Source organism: Schistocerca serialis, chromosome 11, assembly GCF_023864345.2.
Source record: "Schistocerca serialis cubense isolate TAMUIC-IGC-003099 chromosome 11, iqSchSeri2.2, whole genome shotgun sequence".
In the NCBI taxonomy this organism is placed as follows: domain Eukaryota; kingdom Metazoa; phylum Arthropoda; class Insecta; order Orthoptera; family Acrididae; genus Schistocerca; species Schistocerca serialis.
The window spans coordinates 181,005,606-181,022,420 of NC_064648.1; the positions used below are offsets into that span (position 1 = coordinate 181,005,606).

The 16,815-nt window shown below is 39.1% G+C and overlaps 1 protein-coding gene across 4 annotated transcripts in view; it reads right to left on the bottom strand.

Annotated features, from left to right (window-relative positions):
- The window catches only part of LOC126427361 (uncharacterized), a 200,943-nt gene that overhangs the window by 72,570 nt on the left and 111,558 nt on the right, over window positions 1–16,815 (bottom strand). For all 4 annotated transcript variants that reach the window (XR_007576653.1, XR_007576654.1, XR_007576652.1 and 1 more), the window contains one exon: window positions 9,761–9,894. Coding sequence is in view for 1 of the 4 variants with exons in the window: in XM_050089702.1 (XP_049945659.1) it covers window positions 9,761–9,894 (134 nt within the window). In the remaining 3 variants the exon portion in view is untranslated. The remainder of the gene's footprint in view (window positions 1–9,760; window positions 9,895–16,815) is intronic.

The following is a 16,815-nucleotide window of genomic DNA, read 5'->3' on the forward strand; positions in this document are numbered from 1 at the left end:
TCGCGACAGGCGTGAATGGAGGGACGAATGGAGACGTGTCGTCTTCAGCGATGAGAGTTGCTTCTGCCTTGGTGCCAATGATGGTCGTATGCGTGTTTGGCGCCGTGCAGGTGAGCGCCACAATCTGGACTGCATACGACCGAGGCACACAGGGCCAACACCCGGCATCATGGTGTGGGGAGCGATCTCCTACACTGGCCGTACACCACTGGTGATCGTCGAGGGGACACTGAATAGTGCACGGTACATCCAAACCGTCATCGAACCCATCGTTCTACCATTCCTAGACCGGCAAGGGAACTTGCTGCTCCAACAGGACAATGCACGTCCGCATGTATCCCGTGCCACCCAACGTGCTCTAGAAGGTGTAAGTCAACTACCCTGGCCAGCAAGATCTCCGGATCTGTCCCCCATTGAGCATGTTTGGGACTGGATGAAGCGTCGTCTCACGTGGTCTACACGTCCAGCACGAACGCTGGTCCAACTGAGGCGCCAGGTGGAAATGGCATGGCAAGCCGTTCCACAGGACTACATCCAGCATCTCTACGATCGTCTCCATGGGAGAATAGCAGCCTGCATTGCTGCGAAAGGTGGATATACACTGTACTAGTGCCGACATTGTGCACGCTCTGTTGCCTGTGTCTATGTGCCTGTGGTTCTGTCAGTATGATCATGTGATGTATCTGACCCCAGGAATGTGTCAATAAAGTTTCCCCTTCCTGGGACAATGAATTCACGGTGTTCTTATTTCAATTTCCAGGAGTGTATATCTACTTCAACATTCAGTTTTTATACCTGATGAGTGCTTGGTTTTACTACTTGTTAAGATTTAAATATATTGCACATGTTTTACTTAATGAAGACATATTGCTGGTATGACATAAAATCTTCTAGTTTTATAACTTCATTTTTATAATACTTCTTCAATTTGTATTATTTAAAAGACATGTATAAAAACTGTATATTCAGTTGTTGTTGATGTTGTCGTCTTCAGTCCTGAGACTGGTTTCATGCAGCTCTCCATGCTACTCTATCCTGTGCAAGCTTCATCATCTCCCAGTACTTACTGCAACCTAACCCTTCTGAATCTGCTTAGTGTATTCATCTCTTGGTCTCCCCCTATTATATTTACCCTCCACACTGCCCTCCAATGCTGCATTTGTGATCCCTTGATGCCTCAGAACATGTCCTGCCAACCGGTCCCTTCTTCTTGTCAAGTTGTGCCACAAACTCTTCTTCTCCCCAATTCTATTCAATACCTCCTCATTAGTTATGTGATCTACCCATCTAATCTTCAGCATTCTTCTGTAGCACCACATTTCGAAAGCTTCTATTCTGTTCTTGTCCAAACTATTTATTGTCCATGTTTCACTTCCATACATGGCTACACTCCATACAAGTACTTTCAGAAACGACTTCCTGACACTTAAATCAATACTCGACGTTAACAAATTTCTCTTCCTCAGAAACACTTTTCTTGCCATTGCCAGTCTACATTTTATATCCTCTCTAATTCGACCATCATCAGTTATTTTGCTCCCCAAATAGCAAAACTACGTGTCTCACTTCCTAATCCAATTCCCTCAGCATCACCCGACTTAATTCGACTACATTCCATTATCCTCGTTTTGCTTTTGTTGATGTTCATCTTATATCCTCCTTTCAAGACACTGTCCATTCCGTTCAACTGCTCTTCCAAGTCCTTTGCTGTCTCTGAAAGAATTACAATGTCATCGGCGAATCTCAAAGTTTTTATTTCTTCTCCATGGATTTTAATACCTATCTGAATTTTTCTTTTGTTTCCTTTACTGCTTGCTCAATATACAGATTGAATAACATCGGGGAGAAGCTACAGCCCTGTCTCACTCCCTTCCCAACCACTGCTTCCCTTCCATGTCCCTCTACTCTTATAACTGCCATCTGGTTTCTGTACAAATTGTAAATAGCCTTTCTCTCCCTGTATTTTACCCCTGCCACCTTCACAATTTGAAAGAGAGTATTCCAGTCAACATTGTCAAAAGCTTTCTCTACGTCTACAAATGCTAGAAACGTAGGTTTGCCTTTCCTTAATCTGGCTTCTAAGATAAGTCGTAACGGCAGTATTGCCTCACGTGTTCCAACATTTCTACGGAACCCTAACTGATCTTCCCCAAGGTTGGCCTCTACTCGTCTTTCCATTCGTCTGTAACGAATTCGCGTTAGTATTTTGCAGCTGTGGCTTATTAAGCTGATTGTTCGGTAATTTTCACATCTGTCAACACCTGCTTTCTTTGGGATTGGAATTATTATATTTTTCTTTAAGTCTGTGGGTATTTCGCCTGTCTCATAAATCTTGCTCACAAGATGGTAGAGTTTTGTCAGGACTGGCTCTCCCAAGGCAGTCAGTAGTTCTAACGGAATGTTGTCTACTCCCGGATCTTGTTTCGACTCAGGTCTTTCTGTGCTCTGCCAAACTCTTCATGCAGTATTGTATCTCCCATTTCGTCTTCATCTACATTCTCTTCCATTTCCAGAATATAAGTATGTTGCCTTTGTATAGACCCTCTATATACTCCTTCCATCTTTCTGCTTTCCCTTCTTTGCTCAGAAATGGGTTTCCATCTGAGCTCTTGATATTCATACAAGTGGTTGTCTTTCCTCCAAAGGTCTCTTTAATTTTCCTGTAGGCAGTATCTATCTTACCCCTAGTGAGATAAGCCTGTACATCCTTACATTTGTCCTCTAGTCATCCCTGCTTAGCCATTTTGCACTTCCTGTCGATCTCATTTTTGAGACATTTGTATTCCTTTTTGCCTGCTTCATTCACTGCATTTTTATATTTTCTCCTTTCATCAATCAAATTCAATATTTCTTCTGTCACCCAAGGTTTTCTACTAGCCCTCGTCTTTTTACCTACTTCATCCTCTACTGCCTTCACTATTTCATCTCCGAAAGCTACCCATTCTTCTTCTACTGTATTTCTTTTCCCCATTCCTGTCAATTGTTCCCTTATGGTCTCCCTGAAACTGTGTACAACCTCTGGTTCGGTCAGTTTATCCAGGTCCCATCTCCTTAAATTCCCACCTTTCTGCAGTTTCTTCAGTTTTAATCTACAGCTCATAACCAATAGATTGTGGTCAGAGTACACATTTGCCCCTGAAAATGTCTTACAACTTAAAATCTGGTTCCTAAATCTCTGTCTTACCATTATATAATCTATCTGATACCTTCTAGTATTTCCAGGATTCTTCCATGTGTACAACCTTCTTTTATGATTCTTGAAAGCCAGCCGCGGTGGTCACGCGGTTCTAGGCGCGCAGTCCGGAACCGTGCGACTGCTACGGTCGCATGTTCGAATCCTGCCTCGGGCATGGATGTGTGTGATGTCCTTAGGTTAGTTAGGTTTAAGTAGTTCTAAGTTCTAGGGGACTGATGACCAGAGCAGTTGAGTCCCATAGTGCTCTGAGCCATTTGAACCATTTGATTCTTGAACCAAGTGTTAGCTATGATTAAGTTATATTCATTTTCCAATGACTGTACGCCTCTCTATGATAATGTTAATGTTTTATTTCACCTCATTCAGAATTTTTTTTTTTTTTTGGCCATATGTTCTTTGACTTAGATTTGTGACCTGTTAGGGCACCCTAGTAATCTGGACTGCCAGTAGTTACTTCTTGTTGGGGTCAGTCATTAAGATAGTACCTGCAGATTTTATTTAATTGCAATCTTTCATTTATAAATTTACATGTTACTTTCATAATTCACAATTGCTGAGCGATAGAAACCTTTGCCCATTTGATTCATGTGTGTATTTTTATTGTATACTGTAGACTCAGAGTATTTGGTTTGTTATGCGGCAACTACGTACCCCAGCCCCTAGACAATGAAACCAGCCAAAACTTTTGATACTGAAACTCTGAGTCGCAGGGTACGTAGTAGAGGGCCACCAACACCATTTCATCACATCATTTTATTTTAGAAATCCAGCAAAGTACACAGATTGCACTCCCAAACTCTAAAGCACATTTACTACTTTGTGGATGGCAAATGACCTTCTGATGGGTTTACAGGAACTGTAAAGAGGTTAGCCAGTCCTCAACTGACCCAATGAAAACCATATTTTGACAACAGGACAGTTGTATCTGCATATGATATGGTAGGGTGAATTCTCGGAATCTTACATTTTTTCCTGCTCACCAAAATAACTAAATTTTTTGACTCTATTTTTATCTTTTGTTCAATTACATACAGCTTTGCTTAGGAATCTCAAGTTCTTATTTAGACTGGGAATTCATTGTAATTTACTGTTTAGATGCCCATTTCATGTGTTCCAAATCCATTTGAGTAATTAGTTTTTCCTTGGGCACTCATAATTAAAAGTTACTGTCAAATAACATTAGTATTACAGTATGCTACCTGCCAAAGTCACAAGGGAATGGTCCAATCTGATGTGTCACAAACGGCCCCGAAATTGTTAATGTAAAAAGAATGCACCTGATGAAACACAATGTCAAAATTGTAACTACTAAATATACAGCAAGTATCTTTTAAAAAGTTGAAAACTGCCAAATGTGTAGCTGGTCAGGTGCCTGCAGATATGTACACCCCTGCCATCACTGGTTGACAGTGCATCAGTAACCAGATAAAATGGCACACAAGTGAATTTCAGTTTCTGATTATAGTTTCTATTACACAATAAATTGTTCACAATTATTATGTGCTCGAATTTCCACCTCATTTAATATCTATAATAATTAGCACCTGCCTCTGTAGTACCACTAAGTGTTAACATGGGAGATAACACTAAATTAATTTTCTTTGTGATTTCTTTGTATGTGTTTGGTGACCTGCACAAAGACAGGTGCTATTAGCAGAGTTTCATAGTAATGCGGAATCCCATAAATTTTTTCAACCTTACCAAGATGAAATATGAAGAACATGGTATGGAACTGAAATCACTTAATTCTCCTGACGACCTTCATGAATGTATTTATTTGTTATTTCTTGGAGATTCATTCAAATGATGTTGACATTTCACTAAAATTGTGGAAACATAAGACTAACCGGAAATAACTGACAATTCCATGAACTGTGGTTTGAACAGTGATGTGCTAATCAAAGTCCAGAACAAATTGGAGCACCTTCCAAGCCCAAAGAAAATATTTACAGTAATAGTTTTTAGTGACAAAGAAATGGCTGTAAATTGTTTTGTTAAATGAAGAAGGGGAAAACCACTTAAGCTGGGAGCAAATCTGGTTTTGCTTCACAAAATCTGAAGACATGTCATATGAATGGAAGAGATTTACGTAAAGTACAAAATATGCATCAAAACAAAACTCTCGAAAATGTGAAAGAAAAACCATTTAAGCATGAATGCAGGTGATTCGCAGCTGTTAGCTTGTCTTTGATTACTACCACTGGTTCCAAGCAAGTTCAGGAGAATGTCTCCCACAGCATAAATAGTGTCCCCACCAGCCTGCATGTTTGGAGCCACTGTTCACCTAGATGATGGCATTTGTGGAGCTGACCCACTGCAACAAAAAGTGGTTCACCTGAAGAACCGACATGTTTCCATTCACTGATGGCAGAATTCCAATGGTCCTGTAACCACTGTAACCATAATTGACAATGTTGCTGGGTCAACATGTGAACACTTAAGAGTGGTCTGCTGTGGAGCTAGATGTTCAAGAAAGGAAAATGAACAGTGTGCTCTGAAATATTTTTTGCATGCACCAGCATTGTACTCTTTTGGCAGAGATACCGCAGATCACCATCTGTCCTGCTTCACAGAGCAGAAAATCCTCCTGACCCCACATTATGTGAAAAGCTGTGGGCGTCCAACCATTTAGTGCCTAGTGGTAGTTCCACTGTCCTATCTCTTTCTGAAGATGCTCATGACAGTAGCATGTGAACATTTGACTAGCTTCGCCATTTTTAAGATACTCGTTCACAGGCTCTGCATAATAATAATAATAATAATAATAATAATAATAATAATAATAATAATAACAATAATAATAATCTGCTCTTTGTCAAGGCTCTTCTCTCAATGGGTTTCCCGATATGCAGCCCATATCTTCAATGGGGAGATATCCCGTCCGTGTCTGCCTTGCTTACATACTTTTGATACCATGTCATCTCACCACAATGCAACCAGGTGGCATCAAATGTTGAGGTGGGCAGTGCATAATGTTTGGCTTACCAGTGTATCACTTGGTTACTGTTTCTGCAGCTTTATATCTGTCTTTAGGAATAGCAAGTGAAATTAGGAACAACATTAAAAAAATAATTGTTTACTTGCAAAAATCATTAAATATGTGTAGAAAATTCTGGAAAAATATGAAAGCATAGTTTTTGCTGTTACAATCACACATCTTTCTACAATTTGTGGAAACTATTTCATTATTTTTGTAGGAGTCTTGGCATGGACATAATGACAACTCTGTCTATAGGAGGAGGATAGGAAAAAAAAGTTTCCTACCCAGAACTAATAGTGCGGTTCAGCCTCTTGATTAAAAAGATTTTTATTAGTGTAAAGCATTTTTCAGGAAATTGTCCGACCATATAAGTTCTGATAGCTCTGTCATTTCAGGTTTATCAGTGCAACAATCATTTCTGCATTGTCAGTGTGCATCACAACATTTTATACATTTGATCATGTATGCCAAATATGTAGTGCAATACACATAACAATGGCCATGACTGTTTCCTACTCAGTTCCAGTTCTGTCCAAATAGTGCTATAATGATTGAAGTGCCTGCAAACATTAATATTTATCAGATGTGCTGGATGTAACTAAAACGTTTTGTTTTCTTCATCCTATAGACACTTTACATTTCGGTGGTGACTATAGAGAATAAACAAGGAACTGTTTCATTGTTAGTTTAATTACATTATTTAAAAATTAGCATAAGAACTATGCAACAGGAATTATTGTAAAATATTTAATATCAACAAATTAAAGCTTCAGTTGATGGTTGATGTTTATACTGTAACACCATACATTGTCTTTCCTCTGCTGGTCACTTGTGTAACAATTACATCTGAAACGGTTTATCTGTCAATTTGAAATTTAAGTTATTCAAAAAAATCAATGATCTGCGATATTTTTGGTATGGTTTATATGCTCAAAATTTGGGTACGTGCACACTGGACTGTGCTCCTGAATGCTACATTTCTCTTGTAATGGCTGCATCTGCGTATTCACTGATTTGCAAACTAGCAGGAAGGGCTGTGCACCTGCTTTTATAAGTGGTTATTTCCACTGCAAAAGTGAGTAACTTTGACGTTTTTAAATACTGCCAGCGTTATTAAGTAGTTAAGATTTTGAGAGTGCATTTTTTCGGTGTATTCTTGCTGCATGAAAACTTTCTGGGTAGTTTTTGATATGATGGATTGGACCATTCACTTGTCAGTGAGCTAATCAGCAATTTTCCATATAGTGAAACAAATCAAAAAATAAGCCTTCTTAATTTCCTGTACAATATTTTAAATTATTAATTTCAGTTATCTGCTGCAAAAATTAATATCAAAGTTTTCTAATAGTACTATTTTCCATTGCAGATCTTGTCAAAACCGTTGTTAGATTCCCCAACTTTAACTACATACTTTTGCTGCCTTATTTTTTCTGTACCATTTGACATACAGCACTAATTAATCCACTAATTTATAATTTCATGAAATTTATTATCACTTGCAATATGGTGCTCATTCATGTAAACAAGGGGCTCCACATCATGTGATAATAATAGTAACTATGTACTTTTATAAATTCATTTATAGAAACTTATCCATAATCCAAAATTCCACCAGTACACCCAAAAAAGCAACTTCGAACCTTGCCATTTTTCAAAGCATAATGTATTTTTCAAAAGAATCATTTATTCATACACAAGTCTTTAAATAGCCACCTAAAAATAGTTTAAAGCACCAAGTAACATCTACATTATGTGTATTCGTCATTTGATTTACTCCTCAACTATGTGTTTTCTGTACATGAAACCCAATGACTGATGATGAACTACTACTGAGAAACTTCTATCATGAGAAACCAATGATGTGTTTTCTGAACCATACTGTGATTGTCAAGAGTGTAAATAAACTAACTATTGTTGTACTTAATAATCTATCTGATGGAAACTCTTAAATGGACTAGTATAGGACTGTGATGATTCCACGTAGATGTGACCTCATTACCTTGTGCCACTGCAGAATGAATATTTCACAACTGTAATTCTGGATGCTGGTTTGTACCCACAAGTTACCTTCTATTTGCAGTAAATGAACTGTCATTGTTATCAATATTCAAACTTCACTAGAAATAAAGTATGTGTCATCAGCTAAAATGTTAGTGTCATGAACATTATTGAACAAACACCAGGTCCCACTTTATACGATCAAGAAGTGCTACCAAAATTGAGACTACTACCTACAGGCCAGTAGCCCCACAAATGTTGCAAAAAAAATATTCCTTCATGTATCTTTCATGATAGACTTGCTTCCCATCATGATTAAGACACTGTCAAACTGAATCAGTGTTTCATGGATACAGGGATGTATCCATGTACCCATAATCTGCACTGTATAACACATATTAGGCAAATATATATTAATGGCAAAGATATATTCCACTTCGTTAGTGAGCAGAAAAGAATCATGATGGCTACTGTGAAAAAAATGCTGTTAATACACATTTATGGATTTGATTCATATACATGTGACAGTCATTGGTGGGCTGCATATGTCTTACGAACTTATGAAGAAACAGATGTACTACACATCAGCTTCTTCTGTCAACATGGGGCATCTCCCATCATTTGGGTTTCCTGCCAATCCAGACATTTGTGTTACCAGATGTGACATTCTCATAAGTATCAACAGTGACACCAACCAGATACAATAATTTAACTGGAGACTTCAGAGAAGTTGTAACCATGTTCTACTGCCTATTCATTGTTGTGCTGAAAACAGTTCGTGATACCACTACAATGATATAAGCCACATTTTTACACCATAGCTTATGAATTGTACTTTACAATAATTTGTGTTTCGTAAGTGTATCACTGCTCTTTGATAGTGTAATGATGTGGATGAAATAAAGTTTTGGGCATGATGCCTTTGTTATGGGTTGGGTTGGGTTGTTTTGGGGAAGAGACCAAACTATGAGGTCATCAGTCTCATCGGATTAGGGAAGGATGGGGAAGGAAGTCGGCTGTGCCCTTTCAAAGGAAGCATCCCAGCATTTGCCTGGAGCGATTTAGGGAAATCACAGAAAAAGCTAAATCAGGATGGCCGGACTTGGGATTGAACCGTTGTCCTCCCGAATGCGAGTCCAGTGTGCTAACCACTGCGCCACCTCGCTCGGTTGCCTTTGCTATGTCTGCTTGATATTTAACACATACATAGTAATATAGCAATCTACTATCCTCCTTTCAAAGAAACTGAAAGTGTCATGTTTTGAAATACTCAACATCAAAGGTCAAGGTCAATCACTGCCATGTGAAAATTCTTAGAAACTTATTCTTTTTTATATGGTGCATATGCAGTGATCATGGGGCACATACTACAACCACATTCCATCGCTGAAAAATGTACCTGAATGGATGGGAGAGGTGAGGAATTGCAGAGAGAGATAGTCATCAATTTAGCAGGTAGCAGTTACTCTGAAATGAAGAGCATGACAGAGAGAGGTGACAGGAATGAAGAGTTGCATCAAACTGACCCTTAGGGTTGATGACACAAGCAATTAAACAAAAATAAGCAAAGCACAGGAGACACTCACTGTGGTCAGAATCTTCACTGCTGGATGCATCGTCTGGCCCTGCCTGCTTTGAGCTTTGCTTCGATTTGGAGGAGTTGACCTCATTCCAGTGTGCATGCACTATGTGCCTGTTACGAGTGCTCTGTTGTTTGAACCTAAGGCACAAAAGGGAGTGCTGTTACTTTTTACTTAATTTGCATGCAACCATCAAACCTGTAGAACCCCCAAAACATAAGAAATAATAGCAGTACAAGGGAGTTGAAAATAATTCGAACATAAAACAACAGGTGGCATCTTGTTACAACTTTACATATTTATTATACTACAATTTCTATGCTACTCCTTCAAACAGTAACACAACACAGACTACCATATAATACATCAGACTTCTCACTTCACATTATTTCAAAGGATATGAATTTTTTCTTATACAGACTTGGCACACTAAGTGAAGAGCAGTAACTGTCTTGTAATTATTATAATTTTTTTATTACAGCCAGCTTCTGATTATCTACATGTGGATTATCCAGATTGTGGATTATCCATGACAGTTTGGGAACTCTTGAAAAACTGGAAAGCCTAAAGTATAATGTTACAATTAATTAACCTGAAGTTTTTCATTTGGAATATAGTATTATGCATGTACCTCAGATTTTACCACCAGAATACAATGTACACCCCAGTTTCCATTCACACATTCCTAAAATATTTCTCTGTTTCCCATTTCACCTTCCGTTAAACATAGTGATTCTACCCTTGTGGTATGTTTGCTGTCAATTTCCATCTCACTTATTGCTGACAGTAAGAGGAAATGATTTATATTTTCTTCCAGGGTGGTTCCCTTCAGAATTCTTGCCTTGTGTTGATAGAAAATAATGCATACTTTTGAACACCTACAAGAGGAATACAATGTTGATCATACTTTTCTAGCTGCCAACGGAACTTTATAATGCTGTAGATTCTAAAAAGGAACACTGAGAAAGAATTTTAACCTATATCATGATTCTTGTTGTTGCTGCTAACGTTACAGATGGTCTATATGTACTAGGGGAAGATGACAGATAAATGAAAACATATTGCTCTAATGATCTGCAACAAATTAGAAATTTCTGATAGAACATGGAGAATCTGCAGATGAAGTTTATCACAGTTACGGAATAAGCGCACAAACGGTCATTGAGGAACTGGTTAGACAGACACACCAAAGTCCTGGCATGCACCGATCTGCTATCAACAGTATTCAGGGAAAATTTTGTTTGATTCTACCGATGTTGGGACTTAATGATTAAAATTCTTCTGCGCATTATGCCGCATCATTGCTAAAAAATTAACAACAATAATAAACTAAAACCGCCCTTTCAGCCGAATTGCAATGGCCTTCCTCAGGACATGACTGGTTTTGCATGGGGATAGGTGCTTCTATTTATTAGAGACTATCGATGTATGACATCACTGTTGTAAAACTTTTAATTGGCCCTCTAATATTATTGGCTAGTCATGACGTAAGGGAAGATGGAAGGAAAGAGGCTATTCTTGGATGTCCATGTCATCAATGATTGGTAGCTCTCCGCCAATCAGCATTCGGCTTCTGGTCGGCAAGTTTTCCTCCTGGTGTGTGCGGAAGTGGACTGACAGTTGCTTAACAGCTGTTTGTGCAGATACGCCTGTGTCCCCTGTTGCTTCTGCCCTGCGACTGTTCGCAGCCCGTTGCACTGGGATGGTCGGCAGCCAGGACGCAGGGAGTTTTGAAGCCATCTTCTCTGTTGATGTTGTTAGGCTGCTTAATAATTTCGATCGCCTCCCGTATTTTGCATTCTCGCATCCACGATTATTTCACCAGTACTCAGGCTTCCTGGAACCTGATAGGTTGTCCACAATCATGGCGGTGTTCTGCTATCGCCGATTTATTATGTTGTTGTAATCGTACATAGCGTGCATGTTCTGCTACTCATAAGCTGACAGGTCTCCGTTTCTCCTGTATAGGCAGCTCCGCACTCACACCGTAGTTCGTAAACACTTGCAGTGTTACGATTGTTGACTACATCCTTGGTGGAACCTATCATTTTGTGGATCCTGTGACTGCTTCGAAAAATCGGTCTCAAACCTTGTCGGTGGAGGACGTTGCCTAGCCGTTCACTGACGCCTTTTACATATGGTAAGTGTACCAGTGGAAGCTTCTCTTTTTTGCCTTCTTCTCGTGTTCTGCTCCCTTTGGTTTTAGCTACTTTTCTTATGATGTTGTCGTCATAGCCGCTGGCACGAAACGTGTGTTGTAGCTCCTTTAATTCTTCTTTGATGTTATTTTCATCGCTTATCTGGTAGGCTCGGGCAGTTAACGTATGGAGAACAGAATACTTTTGAGCTGGGTGGTGGTGGCTCTCCGCGTGCAAGTACCAATTAGTGTGCATTGGTTTGCAGTACACTTTGTGTCCCAGTTTACCTTTGGCAGCTCTGTACACTTCCACATCGAGAAATGACAAGGTACCATTGTTTTCAGTCTCATGTGTGAACTTTACACTTCTGTGCATGCTATTTAAGTGCTGGAGGAAGTTTTCCAATTCCGCTTCACCGCGAGGCCAGATAACGAATGTGCCATCCACATACCGTAGCCAACAACTGCGACATAACAGAGCAGAAGCTAGGGCTGTTTGCTCAAAGGCTTCCATGAAGATGTCGGCAGCTACAGGGGAGAGCATAAAACCTATTGCCACTTCATCAAACTGTTCGTAATATTTTCCTTGCCAGGTGAAGTACGTAGATGACAGGCATAAGCGCACCAGATCGCAGATATCTGGTGGGATCCAATCCTGTAGAATGCGCATATCTCCTCAATAGGTACGTTGGTGAAGAGAGACTTGATGTCAAAACTGACCATAATGTCTGATGGCTTTATTTGCTGTTCCCTAATCAGTTGTATGAAGTGGGACGAGTCTTTGATGTAGGAGCCTGTTTGTCCCACAAGACAGCGTAACTCAGGTGCCAGGTGTTTCACAACATAACACGTAGGTGAATCTATTCCGTCACTATGGGCCTCAGTGGATAACCCTCCTTAGGGAGCTTAGGTACTCTGTAGATTCTAGGAGGAACAGGCACCTTGGTGATTAGTCTCTTGGCTGTGTCAGGATCAATTCTTGAGTTCTTAACGAGGGCCTTTGTATTTCTGCCTATCCTCACCATCGGGTCTCCTTGTTATTCCTGAGCTCCTATACGGCCTGTCTTTCTTCACATGTGATATTGGCTCTGGGTGGTTTTGGTGTTTGTAAAATTCTTACAGTTTCCTGCCTTATCTTTTCTGCTTCGACACGTGGTATTTGGTGGAGTGACGCCTCGACAGATTGTATGATCTCTTCTGTGGGAATCTTTGTGGGCATAACTGAGAAATTTAATCCTTTGGACAGAACTGACGTTGCTGCCTCACTGATAGTCTGTGTCGAGATGTTAACCACAGTACGAGCTATATCCAGACTAAGCTGTGAGTGGTGCGTCTTAGGACTATCCAGTAAATGCAAATTATCATCATAAAAAAGTGAACAAAAATCCAAAACAGAAAAATATTATTCCCAAAGTTAAATGACATGCAATATAATGAGTTTCAGGTGTAATAAGTTGTCAGTGCAGTACAGTGAGATCCAAATGTGGCATATAGTATGGGTTTCTAGTGCAATATCCATTCATTTCTGTAGAAATGATGTTCCATGCTTTTGGTTATCCGTGAAGTCTTGGGGTCTATATTAACCCAGATAATCTGAACCTAGCAGAATATATTTCAGCTTCAGGTTTATTACTTGTGGCACCTGAGGCAGAAATTTAGAACAAAACAAATAAAAATTGTAGTAAATTTTTTTGTGTTTCATTACTTTCCACTAAAGTTGTTTAGTGAGTTTGTTAAATCAAACAAACCACTTAGAAATAGCTTTCAATCTACATTTTTATGTATTTTTAATTCATTTTTGTTAAAACTAAGATCATTTTGTCCTGGTATTCTGATCAGACACATCACTACACTTATTTGCTTCATTCTTTGTACAATAAAATATGCATTAATTTAAAGAAACACATACAATACAAAATTTACACCATGTTAGGGGTCTTTATAGTCTTTCTGAGTATTACACATTGTTTTCTGTGACAAAAAAGCCTACAGCTTATGTGATACATAGCTGAGGTGTAGTTTGTACACAAATTAACACGAAAAACAACTAAAGCAAACATTCACCCCTTAGCTCTGTATGCACATTCCCTCGCCCACTGATTCTGCAAGTGTGGGTCGTTAGTTACAAATATAGATGGTCATTCAGAATGAAAGTAGGTCTTTTCTGTTGGTTGTGGGGTTTTGTTTACACCAGTCGCTATTTGTCCATGTTGCATTCGAATTGGCAGATTGCCAGCGTGTTGACCACTAGAATGTATGCATGTATCATGTTATGAGTAAAACTATGTAAAAGTAAAATGGTTATGGCTATGAGTTCTGATGACCTGCCCGCCCTGATGACACCAGACCCTGCCATTGCTCATTCTGAAGCAGATACACCATAAAATGGTGTTCGGAGTTGGGTCCTCAGTCCACCACAATTACTGAGGAAAGAAGAAACCTACAATCTTCCAATGGAGTGTAGGAGCGTAGCAGTAATTGGTGTTGTTTGTGAAAGTTCATAGTTTGTATTCCCAAGTGGAACTAGCACAAGGGTGATGCAGACACCACTCTTCCATCAAAACTCCTCTTCAGTGATGCAGCACAGTAAGACCCAGCACTGAATGTAGGACTCCTGCAGACACTGGGTTTGCTTGGTGTGCATGTGAATGACAATGACCAATTTTACCAGGTAATCTACTGTCACAGACACATAGCGAAGTGGGGTTTGTTGACTGTTACACTTGAAAAATCTATAATTAAAAGCAGATGAAGAAGGTAGGAGGGACAGGGTCAAGTAAATAGCAGCCCTCGAAGTATAATCATTGAAAGTCCAATGTTCTGGTACTTGAGAACTTTTCTTTGATTCCTACTGTTCCAGTCTTTTGTGGAAGATGATATGAGGATGTTCACGCATGTCTTAATAAACTGCAAAATACACCAAGTTAAGGATCCTGCAGTGACTTAGAGTAGCAGGGGACCAAACCATGGTTCAGATCGAAAAAAACGATTTTTGGTTTTCATCATATTTCGGTAAATTAGGGTTTTATTTAAGTACTCTGAAAATGATTTTGCTGAATTTCTTTTTTTTTCGAACATTTAAAGAGCATTTTCTGACCACATGTGTTTATGTGCCACGCGCACTTTTCTATCACCCACTTTTCTGCATATATTTTAGATCTTCAAATCCCCTACATTGCATGTTAGGGTTTTTTTTTACTCCCGAGTGTGTTGTCTACCCTTGGAATGCAACAGTACATATTCTTTTGTTTCTGCTGTTTGTAAACAACAAGCTTTTAAACACGTGGTTAGTTTTGATCAAGTGTGATTGCGATTAGTTGTTATATTCAAGTCTGCAGTGCTTGCTTACATCTGTTTTGTTGTGTTTATTGAAGATGATGAAACGTAAAGGCATTTTCAAGGAATGACAATTTAGAGGAAACAAGTTTAGAAAGCTTTCTGTACAAGAGGTTATGTTGCCTGGCAACAATGTTTCTAATTGTAATTCTTCAAGAAGTGCATCATCAAAGAAGGTATCACCTTTTCAAGAATGTTACAATGAATTTACTGTAAGTGACAAGGGGTGCAGTAATATTATTATAAATTTGAGAATATTATCAGATGTAATTTCTAAATTTGTACAATGTAGACAGGGTGGTAAGTCACAGAGTGTGAAAATTTGTGAGAATGCCAGTGGGAGAAAAGGCCTAGCAATTGCTTTGGATTTAATTTGCACTAAACGCTCAGCTGTGATTTCATTTATGAGTTCTTCAAAACCAGATGCAAGTTGCCCTTATGAAATCAATACTAGATTAGTTTATGCCTTAAGATTCATTGGGAAGGGCATGGCTGCACGGAGAACATTTTGTTCAGTGATGAACTTACATCAACCACATTAGAGAAAGCTGTATGAGAGATCAGTGATGAAAGCATGATTCTGGCTGCTAGGGAAGCAGTGGAAGAAAATGATGGATGTTCGGATGTATCAGTTCCACTTGATGAAAGTTGGCAGAAAAAGAGGACATACCTCTCTGAATGGAGTAGTGACTGCCATGAGTGTAGACACCGGTAAAGTGTTAGATGAGGAGATAGTGCGTAAATATTGCAAATGTTGTAAAATCAATGAACATAAAGAACACAACTGTGTGGCTAATTTTAGAGGAACAAGTGATGGTCCGGAAATTCATGGAGATCAACAAATATTTCATCACTCTCTAGAAACAAGAAGTGTATGGTACACCAAATATTTGGGTGATGGTAACAGTAAGGCATACAACAATGTGGTGAACTCTAAGCCATATGGAGATGCCATTATTAGCAAAATAGAATGTGTAGGCCAGTTAAAAAACGTTTGGGAACATAGCTGAGAAAACTAACTGTTGATATCAGAGGAAAGAAACTACAAGATGGAAAATTGTTGACCAGACAAGGTCGGTTAACTAAAACTGAAATAGAAAACTTTAGGGTATCCTATGGGCAGCCAATTAGGAGAAATAAAGAAAACCTGGAGGCAATGAAGAGAGATGTTTGGGCCATATTCTTCGATAAGTCCTCTACTGATGATAATCCATGTCATGGATTGTGTCCATCAGTAGAAAATTCATGGTGCAAATACAATAGGGCTCAGGCAACTGGAGAATCTTATTCTCACCAGCATTCTCTTACTGCTGCTGTTATTAAGGCAATTAAACCTATTTTTAGAGACTTGGCTCATCCTGACCTTCTAAGGAAATGTCTGCATGGACAGACACAGAACGCAAATGAATGTTTCAACAGCATAATTTGGAACAGCCTTCCTAAAACTGTATTTGCAGGTATGCATACAATGAATCTAGGAGTTCATAATGCTGTTATTAAATTCAATTGTGGTAATCTTGGAAAGTGTTGGGTACTGAAAAATCTGGGAACTAATCCTGGTGAAAATATGATCACTGGGCTGCAACAT